Genomic DNA, 17,807 nt, shown 5'->3' with positions numbered 1-17,807 from the left:
TATCTTTCTATCTTTTGCGCACTTGATAGCTGAACATGTTGTTCGATGCCACCGAGTTGCGATCCCTCATCTTGTCTGCCGTCTCGGTACCTGTCACCGGCACTCGATACTCAAAAGACTCTCCGTCCTTCTGGCCTTCTACGGGGTAAGGGAAAGGAAGATACTGGGGCATCAAGCCAAGCTGAACAAGCACAGTTCCTTGATCCCATGAAATGTGCTCGTGGTAGAGGCGATCGCCACGGATGTTCACCACGGCGGTGAACGGCACCTCCACTTTCTTGAACGTGGGCGGTATTCCGGGCACGCTGCGCATAGCAAAGTTAGCCACGAATTCGACTTGTAGCGCAAGGTTGCTTACAGCCAGTCTACAACCGAGTCGTGCGTGAATTTGTAGATGAATTCATCGACAACGCGGTCAATGCCAATCGTCCGACTTATGAGTTCCAGCTCCGTGTCCTCTGAGTTGTTGAAGATGAAATTGTTCCGGTAGAACTGGGTCAATGACTCGCGCCCGATTCCACCAGTCATCTGCAAAAACTCATCAGCCAGCCACCCAGTCTTGCGCATGGGTCTCCACCCAACTCTTCTGTGTCGGGCATTAACTTACAGTAGGTACGTGATTAACGTAGGGCTGATCGACCATCGTGCTCATTGTGTGTTCAACAGACCGGTCTGCAAATTCGTAGTATGTGTGTTCATCCCAAATATACTCCAGGTCAAAGTAAGGCCCGCCAATGAGCGGTTTCAAAAACGTCAGGTTCCTGGTGTGAGACAGGGACTCTGCCCAATAGTCAAAGTCGCCATGAAACGGCGTCGCCAGGCGAAAAGACTTGGCTTTGGTGTATCTGTAGGTAGTCACACCGGCAAGAGGTTTGCTCTGAGAAACCGGGCTGCCAGCCAGATGGCATAGCACGGGGATGTCAACTTTTTCAAGGGTGCCTTCGTCGGCCGAGTTTGCATAGACAACACCGCCCGCGATCTCCGACGAGGTGCTAATTACTCCGGCGAACTGGTTCCACAACGCAGGGTCAAATGCTATAACTTTGCTCAGCCTGAATGCTCAGACTCGCAAAAGAAAGACAAGACGGAAAACATACCGACGATGCCAATCTTCTTCCCCGGCTCAAGCTTGGGACAATCTTGCAAAGCCTTCAGGGAGTCCTGAAAGACTTCCGAGGCATTCTTCGCCTGAGTCAATGCATTTGCTTGGATCTCCACCACTGTGTAACCCTCTTCTGCCCACTTGATCAGAGCAGACGGGACTCCGTCAATAATGTCAAGGTGCTGCGTCGAGTTGTCCTGTAAAATGATGAGGCCTGGACCATGGCCCCTGCGTGAGAGTGGCGGTAGGAGGGTGACGCCTTCGCCAACGTGTTGAGGCTCGGCATGTGGCAATGCTGCAGGGGGCTTGCTGATATCCGCGTACATGCTGGTCAGGTTTTGCCAAGTTTGATGCTCGTTGGGGTGTATTGCACGGAAGGTATCGTGGTATGCTTAGCTACTTCTCAAGTCCTCTGCCGTCGCTATCCAAGTAGAGCAAGATATACAAGCCGACACTTATCAGGACAGACATCACCATCTAAATTTCGATGTTTAGATAAGTGAATAAAAGACATAAACCCTATTCCTTAGCGCATGAAGCCGATACGCCTGTGAAGTCGGAAAGCTTTGAAGCTGATAAGCCTAGTGAAGCCGATAAGCTCATGAAGATACCGCATTGCATAGTGCTGCACTATTGTTAACAATGCCAAGAGGTGCATTCCGTTCCGATCGGAAGTTCCGTGATACGGGGTCAATCGCCGTGTCACGCCATTGCATACCCCCGTTAGATGCAGGAGTCGGATAAATTACTTCTCGGTTGGAGCTGGGAATTTCTGATCTGGGTCAAACGTGCCATACGATCGATCCAGTGGGATCTGCAGCATCCGCTTTACACTAGTCAGGAACAGGAGCGAGTTATGGTACTGCCGTGGAGGACCAGCTGAGCTGAAGAGCCATCAATCGCAATTGAACTGTTCTGCCACCATCAAGTAGGAAGCTCTGAATTCTCTAATCAATATGCGACCGGTTGCGTTCCCTGCACACTTGGTCAAATTTTGGATGAAGGCCGAAGAGGTAAAGTGTGTTATAGGATGGCTATGACATTTCTCCTTCGTGGAAGCGATTGAGACATGAGTAATGACCCCTGACCTGGTGGTTACCCCAAAATAACAGCTATTCAAATTGGGGTTTTTTTCCGATTCGGTCAACACCAATGGGGTTGTTTGTATGGATCAAGATGGGCAATCTGTATGATAAGATATATCGATAAGTTCCTAACAGAAACGGGTGTTCCGCCTACGCAGTCGGAAAGAATTACTAGGGTATTGCAGTCTGTCAACAGGGGTGTGGCTCTTTGCTACTAACAACCAACTGGCATCATGTTAAACCTCTCTTCTAAAAAAATATCAATACGTAAGAACTCGTTTGCCATCAATTCATGCAAAGTACTGCTTTTGTCTTTCATCTTCTGAACTCGGGTTTTGAAGCAAGAGAAGCTGGCAAAATCGTCCAAATCCCTTTCTAAGGTTGCCATACATCGCTGTCAGAACTTCACGCCAGAGAGAAATAATGGAGGAGTCGTACGATGCTGTAGTCGTGGGCGCCGGTAAGCGACTGAGCGTTCCCCTCAAGATTAACACCTAGAGACTGAATATCGCTCTTCAACAGGCTGGTTCGGTCTGGCTGCCGCGAAAGCCTTCGCTCAGCTAAACCCAAATGCAAACCTTGCCGTCCTTGAGACCGCCGAGTCTTGCGGCGGAACGTGGTCCAAGAACCGACTGTACCCGGGCTTGAAGTCCAACAACATGATTGGCACCTACGAATTTCCCGATTTCCCCATGTCAGAGGAGACATACGGCGTCAAGCCTAACAACCATATTCCCGGAGCAGTCCTCCATCGTTACCTTACCGACTTTGCCCATCACTTCGGCTTCTTCAACCGCATCCAATTCAACACATCCGTCGATTTGGTTGAACGTAATGGGGAGAAAGGGTGGCGCCTCTCTGTCACATCTCCAGCGGGCCCCCGCACTATCCAAACCGAAAAGCTGATCTTGGCCACCGGGCTGACCTCGACACCAAATCTTCCGTCTTATAAAAACGCAGAGAACTTTGGAGCCCCTATATTTCACGCCAAAGACTTTTGCAAAGAGGCAGATCAGCTCAAGAACGTCAAGAACGCGGTGGTTGTTGGTGGCGCCAAGTCAGCCTTCGACGTCGCCTATGCTTTAGTTCTGGACGGCGCAGAGGTGGACCTGGTTATTCGCCCGAACGGAAATGGACCTGTTTGGATCGCACCCCCATTCGTGACACCTTTCAAGAAGCGAATGGATCAACTGCTGAACATACGCTGGATGTCCTGGTTCAGCCCTTGCCCGTGGGGCGACGAGGATGGCTACTCCGGGGTGCGACACCTTCTACATGGAACTCCTGTCGGTCGATTCGTCGTAGATACCTTCTGGAAGGTTTTGAGTGGCGATGTTCTTGCGGCCAACGCCTACGACTCCCACCCGGAGCTGCAGAAGCTGAAGCCCTGGCACTCTGCTTTCTGGATCGGAAGTGGCCTCAGCATCTTGAACTACGACAGCAGTCTCTTCGATCTGGTCAAAGAAGGCAAAATCCGTGTCCACATTGACAACATTGAACGACTGGAGCCCCACAAGGTGATTCTCGCTTCTGGGAAAGAAATCGATAGTGAGGCTTTAATATGCTCCACCGGTTGGAAGAAGGAGTCAAGCATCAAGTTTGCAGGCCTCGGAGAAGAGAAGCTGGGTCTTCCCCATTCAGAGGCTGAGAAGCAAGTGTTGAACCAGGACGCCGACTCCAAGGTTCTTTCCCTGTACCCTCGGTTGAAAAACCAACCCGAGCTCAACATCGAACCCAAAGAGGCGGACCCTCTGCGGTACTACCGCTTCATTGTTCCGTCTACGATGATGGACTCCCGCAACCTCGCGTTCGCAGGAATGATCTCAAGCGTGAGCACCTCTGTCTGCGCGACAATCCAGGGGCATTGGATTGCTGCGTTCCTTAATGGCAAACTGGACCGTATCCCAGCTTCCGAGCAGGAAATAACAGATGAGATCATGCTGCATACACAATGGGGCAAGTGGCGTTATCCGTGCGGATATGGTGCCAGCCTTCCCGACTTCGTATTCGAAGGTCTGCCCTACGTCAACATGTTGATGAAGGATCTTGGCCTGAAAACGCACCGCAAGCCCAGTAGCTTTCAGGAGCTCACGTCTCCATACCTGCCAGCTGACTTCCGTGGTCTTGTTGATGAATGGAAGGAAACACATATCTCCAATGAATCCAGCAACGGGCAAGTCAAACCCAGCCAAACAGTGGTTGTTTCCGAGGCCGAGGTTTGAAGTACGAACTTGTTGGTAGAGCGCGTATTTTCGTAGAAACCGGATATAAGTTGAAGACTTTTGGGGACACTGTTATGCCTGATTTGTTTGTAATTAGAGTTGTGGTTTTCTTGCTGGGCATTGTTGTGATAGGTTGGTTTGCTCGAGAAAGTTTCTGTTACGAGGAACTGTAATATGCAACTTGTTTGGGGCCTCAGGAAAATAACCTACATATACCCTGCAACTTACTGCTTTCATATAACCTCGTTCAAGCTGGTGGCTCTTTGCAAGGAACCTAATGAAACCGGGACATGCCAGGAGATTAGCCTGTTGCCTCTAGGCAAGTTGTTAAGCTGTAGGATTTAGACTTAAAGGGCATCTTAACACAAGGTCGGCAGAATAAAAAAGATAGAAAATCAGGATTTCAAAGTGCAGACTACCAGAAAATTAGAGTTGATTCTTGCATACCCGTCTAACAATTCAATCGATGTAGAGAAGCCCATACTCAGAATAATGCACATCGTGCGAAACAAGCTCGCTTTCCTCGTCCTACCTTTTGGCCAAGGTTGGCACCTGTTCTTATTCCCAGCTGTTTCCGTTCCCTGGCCTCTTGCTCCTGCCGCTCAGAGGAATCCAAACACCAGATATGCTGATGTGAGACGGTGTCAATCTCATTTGCCTTTTATATGTTAACAGTTATCGGTCGTAGACCGCTGAGTAACACTCAAGTGTCCAAAGTAGTTGCATGGGAGATTTTTATTTCTTTTCTTCTCTACGAAATATCACTCACCGGCTGCGGCACAGCACTCACTCCGTTGTGGCCGGAGACGTCTCAGAACTGGATGGATGCGAAGGCATTAGGGTAAACAATGTATCGGCACACAAGCCTCACCAACGCTACTACCAGCACAAATACATTTACTCCTGATGATCGGAACTACCGACTGACTCGGGCAAACCGCATCTACAGGTAGGGACAACGGCTATCGTATGCGTTGCCCAACGCCAAGTTCGAGCCCGGCTGATTGTCATATCCGGTCCGGATCAACGTTTCTTCTGTCGCGTTGTACAACGGCCATCCGTCTGCATATGTGAGCAGCCCCTTTTTAACGTCCTTGGCGAAAGCCGCCCAAGCGCCGCGCATGTAGTCCCCAACAGCGACTTCGTTCGGCGTACTCGGCATGAGGCTTTGAGGAACTGTGTCAAAGAGAGGATAGAGCTGTGCCTTGTTAGTCTCAAACTTCTAAAGACTTATACCCATCATTGTTGTGATATTCACGTACATCTGCTGTATGATACGCTCCACTTGGCGGGTTCGTCGAAAGCGCCAGGTTTGGAAAGTCTCCAAAGTACCGATATCTCCAGGATGGAAAGCCGTTCGCAATGGACTGGGCGATTCGGTCGGCATCCGCGCACGTGTATAATCGGGTGTTGAAATCATCCCAGTATTGATCGCTCTGGTTCTGGAACTGTCGGAAGAGGCCGGCCTCGTTGTGGGTATTTCCAATCAGGTAACCCCCCTCTGCAGATCGGCGATTGCTGTAATCGGCAAAGACGATAACATCATCGGCTACAGGACCAAACGCCTGGCCGCCCCCAACTCCTGGATCATCGGAACCGAATGCGGCCACGATCTCTTCGGCAGTCTTGGATACCATGCACGCAGAAATAGCTTCGGCATCGGTGGTATTGGAGCCACATCCTGCTCTCTCCGCGATTGAGAACCACTTTGGATTTGTTGTACTGTTGCTCAGTGCCGGAAATCCGTTCACAGTGGCGCTCATCAATACAAAACCGCTCGCAATCGGATCCGAGGCGTAGGCGTATGAATAAAAGTCCGTCATGCCGGCGCCTGCGGACTGCCCAAATATCGTGATTCGGTTGACGTCGCCGCCAAATGCGTCAGCATTGTCGCGAATCCATTCCAAGGCTAGCCTCATATCGAGCAAGCCAAGGTTTGAGGCAGTAGCCGGGTTGCCAGGAAACCCAAAAATGTTTATGCGATAACTGTTCTGAGATCAGCAACATTGTCCTTGTATATATGGAAGAAACCACGAACTTGATCGATATGAGGACCACGTCGGTTTGGTCGGCGAAGAACTGGCCATCATAACCTGCCTCCCTTGAGCTGCCTGTGCACAGAAGTTAGAATAAGGCCCGCAACATCTTGGAATACGGCATACCATTGGCATAGGCGCCCCCATATACCCACACAAGGATCGCCTTTTTCCTTTCTCCTGTCTGAGGTTTTGTCCAGATATTGAGCGTCAGACAGTCTTCCCCTTGAGGAGCACCTCCGTTACCAATACCAGCACTCGCCTGTGTGCAGGCGAGTCCCTAGACAATGGTCGATCAGTCAACTATGAACCAAGACCGTCCAGACCAAGGGCTAAATGAAAGCGAAAGGTGCTGGATGGCTTCAACTAGACTTACGAAGGCTGCGGCATTGATGATAGATGTGCCCTTGTACTGAACAGGAGGCTGGAATCGCAAAGACCCTACAGGAGGCTGTGCAAATGGTATACCCAGATACTCAGAAACTTCAGTGGCATTTGACGCCGCATGACCAATGATACGGCCACTGCTTGTTTCAATGGCTTGGCCCACAGTCCAAGTGCTGTTGTGCCAGCGATCTTGAAGAGGAATTGCACCGGCGAGGTGCGAAAAGATGGCCGCAATCGGCAACATGTAGCCGAGAGCGAGCGAATGCTTCATTTTGAATAGTGTTGAGATTGTCCAAGGTGTAAAGTGATTGCATCGATGGGAAGTGCAGCAGTGGATTTACTCGATAGGACAATCTACCTATTTATTCAGAATGGATTGATCATTACCCAGTCCTTCTTGAAGAGAATGGGTAAAAGAATCCACTTTTTAGCACCCTCCCTTCTCGGACCCCCCGATGAGGGTTCATCGTATATATCCTAGTAGCATGATTCTTCCCCTGTAACGATGTACAGTAATTTATTTCGAAGGACAACATCGAATGACGAACTAATTGTTCTTATCTCCGTTGCCCGGCGAATTCCTTTGGCTTTCAGACGAGGCGTACATCATCAGAAGCCCTCGTGGTGAATGAAACATGAGTTTCTCGGTCACCTACTCAGGGTTTCAGTCTATCTAAAATCGCAGTTGAATTTCTGTGTAGTCATGTTCACATTGGTAGTTGGCTTGTCAGTTTATCTCCAATGGCATCAAGCTGCTGCACGATGGAGGTATTCGAAGTATTATCGCCATCTGGGACAGACTCGTTTGTGACATCAAGCGTAACTGAGTTGTAGTTTGCACCCCCGAGGAGAGTCGGTAACATAAAGGGATGACAACGCACCAGGACAACCCCAGTCTTGTTGTCAATAATCAAGAGTAGCAACAAGACTATTCATAGCCACAGCATCAAAATAAGGTAATGCTTTGTTAACTTTGGGGGCAATGGAATAAGCTAATATGCCTTCAAGAAAGCAGGTTTTTTCGACAACTGCCTGGGCATCTTGTGTCATAGCCACAATGCGTACGGAATAATCAATGGACGTTAACTTCGATGTTCAATAGTAGGATACCCCTGCGTTTACTCGACGCTTGGATGGGTCGTTGCTCCACATCCCCAGGAGATATGCTTAGCCCCGGGTCAGCATTCGGCAGGCGCTCGGCCCCACTGTTGCCCAGAGTCTCCTTGCGCAGGCACGGGATCAGCATTTTGAGCAATCAGTCCCCGATGCCATGGCCTGCAGGCCTCCTCTCATTTCAAATGCTTAACTTTCTAGCTGGCCGGATTACCGCCGAGCTCCGCAGGTCGCCCATCGACCCCCGGTTGCCAAGATGTCTCCCTTGCTACGAAAGAAGACTTGCCTTTTGTGGCATCTTCCGACGCTGCGATACTGTATCTCGCAAAAGAGGTGACAATTGTGATTGAGAATGAACAGTAGGTTACTTGGGTCTCCATTGGCTACCATGTGTACGTGGTGAGCTGTGTACCATTTGACTCCGCATGCAAATGGGTCTGATATTGTATTGTATGCGTCATCAAGCACATTGGGTCTTCAAGGAGAATTGGACGTATAAAACGAGGCTTAGTTTCTCCATCTGTTAACTTCGCCTTCAGTAAGGAGGATAAATCTTCTCAGTTTGTTAAGTTCCCCGAGCATCTATTTACCAAGCTCTTCGATTTTTAGAACGCATGACATCTCCCAAGCATTATGGCGTTCAATATAACGAATTCAACCACGATGAGAGGCGTTGCTTGGTTCGGCCAACCTTACAACGTTTCTGTTATTGACATGCCTGTGCCTGTCATTTTAAACCAAACAGATGTTGTCGTTCGTGTTACTTCGTCTGCTATCTGCGGCTCTGATCTTCACATGTATCACGGCTTCGGTGGTTCTCCCAATGTGCCTTACGGTTTCGGTCATGAAGCTATCGGATACATCTCGAGCATTGGGGACGCTGTGTCATCCCTATCTGTTGGTGACTATGTCATTATCCCGGACAATGCTGACGATGGTCACTGGGGCCCTTCTCACCCTCTGTCCTTTGGTGTTGGCAACCCAAACTATGGCGGCTTGCAAGGTATATTTGTCCCACCAAACGCACTTTTCTTGTTCCATCGCCCCCTGTCCTGACAAATCCCTGTAAACGAACCACCAAAGCTGATGATTCTTGTCTTCTGTGCAGCCGAGTACGCGCGAGTTCCCTTTGCCGACCAGTCACTCATCCCCATTCCGATCAATTCAACCAACAACGCTGCCGAGCTCGACTATCTCATGATTTCGGATGTGTTTACCACCGGTTGGCATGTTCTCTCGTACTCGGGATTCCAAGCTGGAGATACTGTTGCCGTCTTTGGCGCTGGTCCGGTTGGTCTGCTAGCTGCCTACTCTGCCAAGCTTCGCGGTGCTTCCAGGGTTTACATTGTCGACCGTGTCGCTAGCCGACTCGAGCAAGCAGAGGCCATCGGTGCTATCCCGATCGATTTCTCTCAGGAGGATCCTGTTCAGGCTATCCTCAGGCGAGAGCCTGATGGCGTCACTCGTAGCCTCGACTGCGTTGGATTCGAATCCGTCAATGCCACAGGAGATCCTCACAACGGTATCGTTCTGGAGAACATGGTTGCAGTTACCGCAAGAGCTGGAGGTATGGGTATTGGTGGCGTCTACAATGGTGGGTCGAACAGTACCGAAGGGGCGCCTAATGCAGGAGACTTGCCTGCGGAGATACCGGTTCCGGTCGCATCGCTGTGGAGAAAGGGCTTGTCCATTGGCACCGGTATTATTCTGCCTCTGATCCGAGCTCCACCTCTGCTTGAACTGATTGCGTCTGGCATCGCGAAGCCAAGCTTCGTTGTCACTGCTGAGATCGGCATTGAAGAGGCACCCGAGTACTACCGCCGCTACAGTGACCATTTGGAAAACAAAGTGGTTATTCGGTTCCCTTAGATAGCATCTAGAGGAAACATCCCCTCCCGAGACAAGTTTTATAACAGCTATCAACCGTAGCACGACCTTTGCTATACCAATCATAGGGGTTGAAGCCGGCCTAATAGTGTAATCTCGAAGCGTGCGTTGACTTATTTTGTCAGAGAACATGAAAGTTCTGTGTGTTACTTTCGCCATAATGAGCTGCCCGATATCTGTAACAACCATATGGCCAACTTTGACACCCCGCACAAACCACTCCGGTTCTTCTGTTATGATGTGATAATCGACATGACTACCTCACTTTAGGTCATAGTCCCAACCATGCATACAAATTGAACGCTGATAACGTCTCCTGTTGTTAAATCCCATCGATCACCCCTTTTCTCAAGCCCCAAATATAGGTACACCGCGGTTGCGAACTGTTTCTATGAACCCACATTGCTTCATTTTTTCCGCAATGGAACATGAATCGTACCTTGTCTCGGCTTTTAAAAGGAATTGCCAATCTTCAGACGTCTACGAGACCCAAACCGGTGTGAGATTTCCGCTGGTAATCACTTCGCTTGACCTATCATCTGTGATAACTCGCCTTAGTTGATTACACAATAAGAAAATCAACAGATGAGGATAAAGTTAATCAAAGAGGCAATGCATTGTCAATAGCTGATTTGGAAACATGTGTATATTGACACACCATAATAGATGGCAATAAGGAAGGAGCAATAACAAAAAGCCATGATGGAGGAGTAGACGAAGGATCCATTAGTCTGCCAACTTCTAATGAAAGTGGTGTCTGGAAGAGCCAACTCATCATACGCCAGAGTCGGCCTTGATGTCAGGGGTATTTGTCAATCAGAGTGGAGAGCGCAGTATCTTCGTATTCACAGGTAGGTAGTAGGTAAGACTATTGCTGAAATCCGCCCCCTTGGATTGCATTGGGGCAATCCAACCTTCTTATACCTGTCTATATCTAGTCATGCTCCTTCATTGCTACCTCGGCCCTAGGTCCCTGCGCCCACGCGGCTGTCTTCCCATATAGTCCTGGGATATGTATGACAATTTAACTCGTAGCTGATTAAAAGGGTTCTCGGTGCACTATATATTAGCAAGGGAACCAAGTCCGAACAGATCTACCTTAATGTATGCAGCGGTTGTAAGATTAAAGACATGGCCCATGATCGAAACTAAACCATTGGTGGACTCGAGCATAAAGGCGATCCTCTCTGTCGATTCTTTGTTCAAAGAATACGAAACTAGTGTCTTGGTATTTCATACACTAATCTCGACTATAGTGGTGCGGTGATTTTGGCGCGGTCTCTATGAACTTAAGAGAGGAGAGACCGCCGAGTGATCCGAGGCAGCCAACGGGTTTCCTAATACGGAATGGGAAATATAGAGGTTATTAATTAGGTCAATGGGCGTGGGGGTTAGTTAGACCTGTCATATGACCCTGATGGAGTGGAATTAACAGACTGCTCTAAACTTAAAGAGTGAGAACAAGAAGCTGATCCATGTTTGCAAACTTTAAATACTCCTACAGACCCTCACCCTGAACCCTGATGATCACGACCCGTCCCGAAAACTAGTCATGCTGACGGAGAACTCGATTCTGAAACACTGCCCTTAAATTTGATGTCAGTCGAGATACACAATCTCACTTCAAAGGCCTACATCGTTAGCATAATGCCGCTCGCTGGCTGGCTTACGAGAGCGTTGATACAATTGCATCTTACGTCATCCCGGTAAGCAATCGAGTTTTCCAAGTAGAGCCAATTGCCTGAGAAGTCAGCGCGTCTTTTTGAATACAAGTGCAAGTAGGGATAAATTTGGATCGACTGAAAATCAACATGAGTCAATTATCTAACCAAAGTGTGGCAACGAAGTATATACGGTTGTGTTAAGGCAAAATAGATACATGAATTTATAGGATTTCTTGGGAGTGGTTTTAGACCTCCTGCAACGTGGTCGCGCCGATGGCCTGGCCAGAGGCGGGAATCAAGAAGTTGCTGCCCTGGACCTTCTTGTTGGATCCTCTGGCCCCCTTCAAAACCGAGGCGTCGACGCTGACGAAGGAGCTGTTGGACCAGCTGCCCGAGTTCCAAGAGTTGCCCGATGCGGTCACGGTGCTGACCAGGCTGACCTGGGCACTGCCGACGTTGACGGCGGCGATGTTGCCGGTCATCTTGGAAGACGAGCTGCGCATCACGAAGCCCGTGTCGCCGTTGTTCCAGGCCGTGTTGCGCTCAAACGTCAGGGAGCCCGGGTTGCCGTTGTCGATGAAGCCCTTCTTGAAGTTGGCGAAGGCGATTGAGTTGCGGATGACGTGGTTGGCCGGCGGGTTATCCGTGATGCCGAGCTTGAAGCCGTTGCCGTCGCCCTCGAAGGGGCTGAAGCCCCAGCGGTTGTAGCCGTTGCCCCAGGCGTAGACCTCCTCCAGGGTCACGGGGGACGTGAACATGAAGAGGTCGAGGCCGTCATCGACGTTGTCCCAGAGCCTTGCGTTGCGCAGCACGTTACCCTCGCCCGTGCCCGACTTGCACGCGAAACCGTCGGCGCTCTCACCGTTCTTGCGAGGGTCGCGGTTGCGGTATGAGTCGAGGTTCAGGACAGTGTTGTTGGAGGAGGCGCCCTCCAGCTGGAAGCCGGTCTCGTAGTTGTCGTGCGTTGACAGGCCGTCGTAGTAGTTGTTGGACGCGTCACGGGCATAGATTCCGTAGGGGCCATTAATCAGTCTGGAGTTGGTTTTTGTTAGTGTGTGAGACGACGCAGGAAGGGGTTGATTGGCATACTCCAGGTCGTAGAATGCCCAGTAGTTGGCATTCTGGATGTGGAAGATGCCTCGCTCGGAATTTGGCAGGGCTTCGTCCAGGGCCTTGGGAGTGCTACAAAGGGTGTCAGCGGTGCTGTCATTTTTTTTCAAACATAGCCCGTGTTTCCGACCCCAAGACTTACCCGGGCATATTCTCTCCATCAATAATGACCTTCTCGCTCTGATACGGCCGAACGCTAATCGGCGATGTTCTAGTTCCGCTTTTTGCGAACTGGATGTTCGCCGACGGCGCGTAGGTGCCCTTCCGGAGGTAGATGGTATCACCGGCAGCCGCGGCATTGACGGCGGACTGGATGGACCCGTACGGTGCGTCGAGGGTTCCGGTGCCAGTGCCGGTGGGTGACACAAAGATGTCACGAGCGGCGGCGCCGCTCAGGACGGCCAGCAAAGCTACTGGGGCAAACGTAAAGGGTGCCATCGCTCTAAACTTTTGAGTGACAATGCCGGTTTCCGAGTTCACATTTCCAGCACATACAGGCCACGCCAACGTCTTATACTGTAGACAAGATCCCGCCAACAAGGAGTCCGATACGACATTATACAGGCGTTGCACAAATTAAAGCGATTGATTTTGCCAGCAAGTCCCACACAAACGGCCAAACCACAAATCCCCCAATCATGAATCCCTGTTGGCGATAATTCAGGAGGGCTGCCAATGTTACTCGGCTTCGGCGCTGGTCCCCCAATGGCAGTTCCGGAGAATAGCTATCCCGCAAATAAATGAAATACAATGGTAGAATCTCCGAGGACCCAACGGCAATTGATGCCGAATCCTGGGGGGGAGTCGATTTCGTCATTTATTCTGGCCAATCAAGGGTCGAGGACCCTGCTCTGCCTTGTCATTTATTCCTGTATGCGCAATCATCCACGAATCGCGTAGCCGATTGCTGGGTTACTGATCCTTTCATACTTGTCTTGGCAGACAACCACCGAGTGCCACAGAATTGCCATTTGGCATACACAAGCGCCACTGTACGGATCCCCTGAAGAATTTTTGTCTCCTGTTTCTGATTGCTCCGCTTGGCGAGTCCCAAATATTGCCATTGAAACCCCGGGGGGAGGGGGGCCTTGACGTGGATTTGCGTGGCCCATTGGTCGGGTTTCAATCGACGGTTGATGGTTCCTTTCTTGTTAGCGGATTGGTGGATTTCGCCTGTATTCTTTTGTTAAATCCCTGACGGACTCACAATCTCAGGATTCGGTCGCTGACACGTGGGCGAGTCAGGCATCCTTACATGTGGTGGACCGATGCTAGACAGGTACTTTAAGGGGGTTTCGACTATGACGAACTTGAGCAAGCCTACAGAAGACATACTCACGCCTGTCGATTTTGAACCTATGTCTATGAGAAGTAGCCCAACACAGCCCCATTGTCGAGCTTTGCAATTACAATTGTTCCTTGGCCTTGAGTGCCAAGCTTGAAGCCATTTTTCTGCTTCTTCAAATTAAATTCAACATTGCATCATGGAGACCTGCGAGATGAGTTTTAGTACACGTTTACGCCGAAAAGCAGTTAACCACCACTTAGAAAGATACCCGGAAAATACCGCTGCTGTCATGCCTCATGCACTTATCTGAAGCTCTTTCACGTATTCTGTGCAACACTTTAACCTCACAAACTAATGTTGGGCCGAATGGAATTAACTTCACAAAGCCCTGTAAGAGCGCGTTGTCCAGCAAAGCAAAGGTAATGCGGATACTGTTGTGGCCCAATGGCCTCTCAACGCCGCAGCCGTTGTTTTTGCTGCTGAAAGGGTTTGGCCCCGGGCTGCGTAGGCCCTATGACTCAGCGGGGACCAGCGGTGGTTTAGCGTACCGATGGTTAGTTCAGCAGCGGGTTTATATGTCGCAGTGACACCTTCCTAAAACGGAAGTGAGGGGCTGATGATTGGCCGGCGGACCACAAAGGCAGTTGCAATAAGCTTGTCTCAACGTCGCTCGTCCTCATCTGAGTTCCTCGACGACACAGCATGAATGGCAAGAGCGGCTTGACTGATTATTTGTAGCTCCTTTCTTCCTCCCACTTGGCTTCTTGGTCGTCTCATCGCCACGTTAAGCGGATCTACCTGAAGCTTGTACAGTGCGGTGCAGTGTAGTCTGTTCCCCTCAGTTCACTTGTCGAGACTCCCCGGGACTGCTCAACACTATTTCTCCTACCAAGGCATTTTAAAGCGTGTGAAATTGACTGCAAGACCTAGCTGGCTCGTTCGTCCCTTCAGTTGCCCCAACTGTGCTGTTCCAGCTGTCGAATAGTTTGGGAACATGTGCTGGCGGGATCACTTACTCCCGAGCAATCGGGAAAGGAAACGCCCAGCATTTTATCCCTGACGTTTGGCAGGTTTCGCGCACGCGTCAAGGAAGAGTTGTAGAAGTCTGTACTTACGAAAAAATTTCTGCCACCAGGGATGACGCTGATGCCATTTTTGTGAGTTCAATGACATCTTGCGACTCGTCACCCTTGTATGTCCCGGCCGCGAAGCCGATCAGTGTACTTCGGCAGACGATGCAGAGGGTCCATTTGGGGGCCAAATGATGCAAGTCACGCCAAATGGGGAATGCTCCTCCTTTTTTTAGATGCAGATAACCCATGTTCAACTGCGCCCCTGCTCAAACTGCTTGAACTCCACCCATTACGAGAATTGTTTACCGCCTGGAGAAGCTTGTCATAGGCAAAGATCCCCAAACGCGGTTTCTACTTTCTAGAAAGTCCACCATTGAGGCACTGGAGTTTCTATTTCATACGGAATCCATATTTGGTGTTCGATAGCGAACGAATGCCCACATCATTAGCACAATAACCATTCTAAAACGCTTCAAGCAGATGCAGAAGACGGTTTTGAGACATGATAAACAGCTTTCTTAGAATTTCCGCATGGCCTTGAAAATTCCAACAAATCTCCAGCAGTTGTCTAAAGGGCGAAGTGGAAACCAGCTGCTTTCCGATTCGAGTTGCAAAATGGAACGAGCAATCAGTCATGAAGGCTTGTAGAAGAGGTAAGAGAACATGAAAGGCAAACCCCACAAGCATTCATAAAACGTGCTGAAAAGTAGATGAAATTCAGCGAAAGATATTTCCCTGGCTGGTCAAATCCCCGTAGTATTCTGCAATAATAATAAGGGCAGAGCCTCTGTGGCTGTGGTGATCTCGGCATATCAGCCTCTGCTAACCGGGCTTGGGGAGCTCGCGCCCCCCATACTGTCTCTCGATTGAAGCCAGCAGCAGGCATTTGTGGTTGAAGTCATCGCCAGTACTCCGATCCAATATTGCATGTAAATACCCTGGCACCTTTGCTCCTTATGCTTTCCCAAGAGGGTTTTCTTCTTTTTTTCGCTTCTGGTGGGCTCTAATATAATCGAACCGAGTATACATTTAGCTAACGTTTTGATTGTTAGGTGGGTTGGATCCCAGGCTGCAACGCCAGGTTCCATGACATCACAACGTGAGCATCAACAAAACCCCTGCACTGGCACGAAGCTGTGGCATAGCGCCAGTATTGGATTTTTAGAGTCGTATAAGCCGATTGGGTCGTTGCCTTTGAATGCTTGATTCCTTTGAGTGTTCTCGCGAGTGAAAGAAAGTCCTAATTTCATTATTCGACTGTTGCCGTAGTCATCCGGTTTCTGGAATCTATTATGCCAGCCGCCCGCATGCAGATGAAACGCATTATTCTTTAAGAAGGCCGCCATTCCATGTCTAATCCATAGTGTCGTACAATGGGCTTAATTCCCTTTTATCAGGAAAACATACTCCCACGCGTAGAGCGACGGGTCAGTTTGTGGAGAAAGGTCTTCCTGTATCATTTTCTTTGGAAGTTGCTTTCTGACCGATCACATCCTGATAGCAAACTTGAAGTCAATCAAGTTTCTTACGCTGTGGAATGGTGCGTAATGGCGGCCCTTGCGCTTGTCCCCGCCGGGATGTCTTCTGAATCACTCACATTGGTCTTGAGCGGGAACAATGACTTACAGTGCCCAGAAATCTTCCAGACACTCGTTGTACGCGATACAGCCTGTCAAAATGCAATGGATAGATACTTAAAGTGGGAGATCCTGCCGTTTTAGTTCTGGGGAAATGGACGGGGGGCGTTTCGAGGACTCATGAAACTACTGGTAACGGATGGTGTATCTCTTAAAAGTTCCTTCAGGCGAAGCTAAACATTCTAAACAGGATGTTCATCGTCAGATGCAACTTCAATTCTGATTAGTTTTGGTATGTGGAGCAGTTTATTGAATGAAATCATGGGTTTGACGGAGTGGAAAGAAAAATGGTATGGACGCGAGACGGAGACTTTCGAGCATACCTAGCCTACCACTACCATCATGGCATAACATTGTCTTTGAACACTTTTTTGCTTTAGAATTTGTGAGCATTGCCTTCTCCGCACATTTTCCCATCGCTGGCCGTATTTACTTGATTTACGTAGCCGGCACGACGTTCGAACACACATCAATTGTGCAGAACATTTAAATCCCGGGAGGTTTGGATGAGGTAGGCAAACATGACAGTTTGTTTATGAGGTCTTGATCTTTGGATGTACCAGTCAGATGGTGGCACAGATGCCCAAATTATCACGCTGCGAATCAGAGATTTAAAGATGAAAACTACAAAGAAACCCAACAGTGGGCATACGTCCCAGTAACGAAATACATTCTCGGATCACAGACCTGCTCAATGCCACACTTTGATTCCTGCCAAAGACTGCTTCAGACAAACATGGAAAATGAATATTGCCGATGAAGTACGTTTAAGTATGTAGCTTCCATGGGCTGATAGACCGATTCTGTAATTGTTCTAGATGTTTATTTTTCTTCCCACTCTCATAACACCCATCGTCTAATATGGAGTTGTTTGTAAATCGGCCAAGGAATCAACATGAATATTCTAGTACAACGCTCACCTTTTCCCAAAATTCAATGAATAAACTCAACGTCACAAAAATCTTCTGCTGATAATTTAGCCGATCGAGAGAGGTACACTGTGATCGAACATTCATTGTCCACTATCGTCTGCCAAGACGTAAGCAGGCAGCTGGTTGTGGGAAAATGAAAGAACCTTGGTTACAAAGCGATATAACCACGTTTATGACGAGCTCACTCAACGGTACTTCACTCTGAGTTCAATACCACACGAATTTTAGGAAATATGTATTCTCAGCGGTTTCTATAAGCTGCTGACTTACG

General features: G+C 49.3%; 5 protein-coding genes across 5 annotated transcripts; 2 read left to right on the top strand and 3 right to left on the bottom strand.

Moving 5' to 3' along the window:
* Positions 1 to 7: 7 nt before the first annotated feature.
* On the bottom strand, positions 8 to 1,428 carry EsH8_VII_000559 (uncharacterized protein; the record flags this gene model as incomplete). The annotated part of the gene is made up of 4 exons (XM_083270692.1): positions 8 to 305; positions 359 to 528; positions 608 to 1,035; positions 1,098 to 1,428. 4 exons carry the CDS (start codon positions 1,426 to 1,428, stop codon positions 8 to 10), a joined length of 1,227 nt encoding a protein of 408 aa, XP_083128249.1.
* Positions 1,429 to 2,610: 1,182 nt separating this feature from the next.
* On the top strand, positions 2,611 to 4,409 carry EsH8_VII_000558 (flavin-containing monooxygenase; the record flags this gene model as incomplete). Its single annotated transcript, XM_083270691.1, has 2 exons — positions 2,611 to 2,647; positions 2,710 to 4,409. The coding sequence occupies 2 exons, from the start codon at positions 2,611 to 2,613 to the stop codon at positions 4,407 to 4,409; spliced, it is 1,737 nt and encodes a 578-aa protein (XP_083128248.1).
* A 943-nt stretch (positions 4,410 to 5,352) lies between these two features.
* On the bottom strand, positions 5,353 to 7,103 carry EsH8_VII_000557 (uncharacterized protein; the record flags this gene model as incomplete). Its single annotated transcript, XM_083270690.1, has 5 exons — positions 5,353 to 5,607; positions 5,672 to 6,395; positions 6,448 to 6,520; positions 6,572 to 6,725; positions 6,822 to 7,103. The coding sequence occupies 5 exons, from the start codon at positions 7,101 to 7,103 to the stop codon at positions 5,353 to 5,355; spliced, it is 1,488 nt and encodes a 495-aa protein (XP_083128247.1).
* Positions 7,104 to 8,608: 1,505 nt separating this feature from the next.
* EsH8_VII_000556 (glutathione-independent formaldehyde dehydrogenase) lies at positions 8,609 to 9,814 on the top strand (the record flags this gene model as incomplete). The annotated part of the gene is made up of 2 exons (XM_083270689.1): positions 8,609 to 8,948; positions 9,054 to 9,814. 2 exons carry the CDS (start codon positions 8,609 to 8,611, stop codon positions 9,812 to 9,814), a joined length of 1,101 nt encoding a protein of 366 aa, XP_083128246.1.
* Positions 9,815 to 11,741: 1,927 nt separating this feature from the next.
* Positions 11,742 to 13,044, bottom strand: EsH8_VII_000555 (uncharacterized protein; the record flags this gene model as incomplete). The annotated part of the gene is made up of 3 exons (XM_083270688.1): positions 11,742 to 12,528; positions 12,586 to 12,678; positions 12,749 to 13,044. 3 exons carry the CDS (start codon positions 13,042 to 13,044, stop codon positions 11,742 to 11,744), a joined length of 1,176 nt encoding a protein of 391 aa, XP_083128245.1.
* Between the last annotated feature and the right edge of the window lie 4,763 nt (positions 13,045 to 17,807).

Source organism: Colletotrichum jinshuiense, chromosome 7, assembly GCF_051148585.1.
Source record: "Colletotrichum jinshuiense chromosome 7, complete sequence".
NCBI classification, from domain to species: Eukaryota; Fungi; Ascomycota; class Sordariomycetes; order Glomerellales; family Glomerellaceae; genus Colletotrichum; species Colletotrichum jinshuiense.
This window is presented reverse-complemented; position numbering and strand designations above follow the sequence as displayed.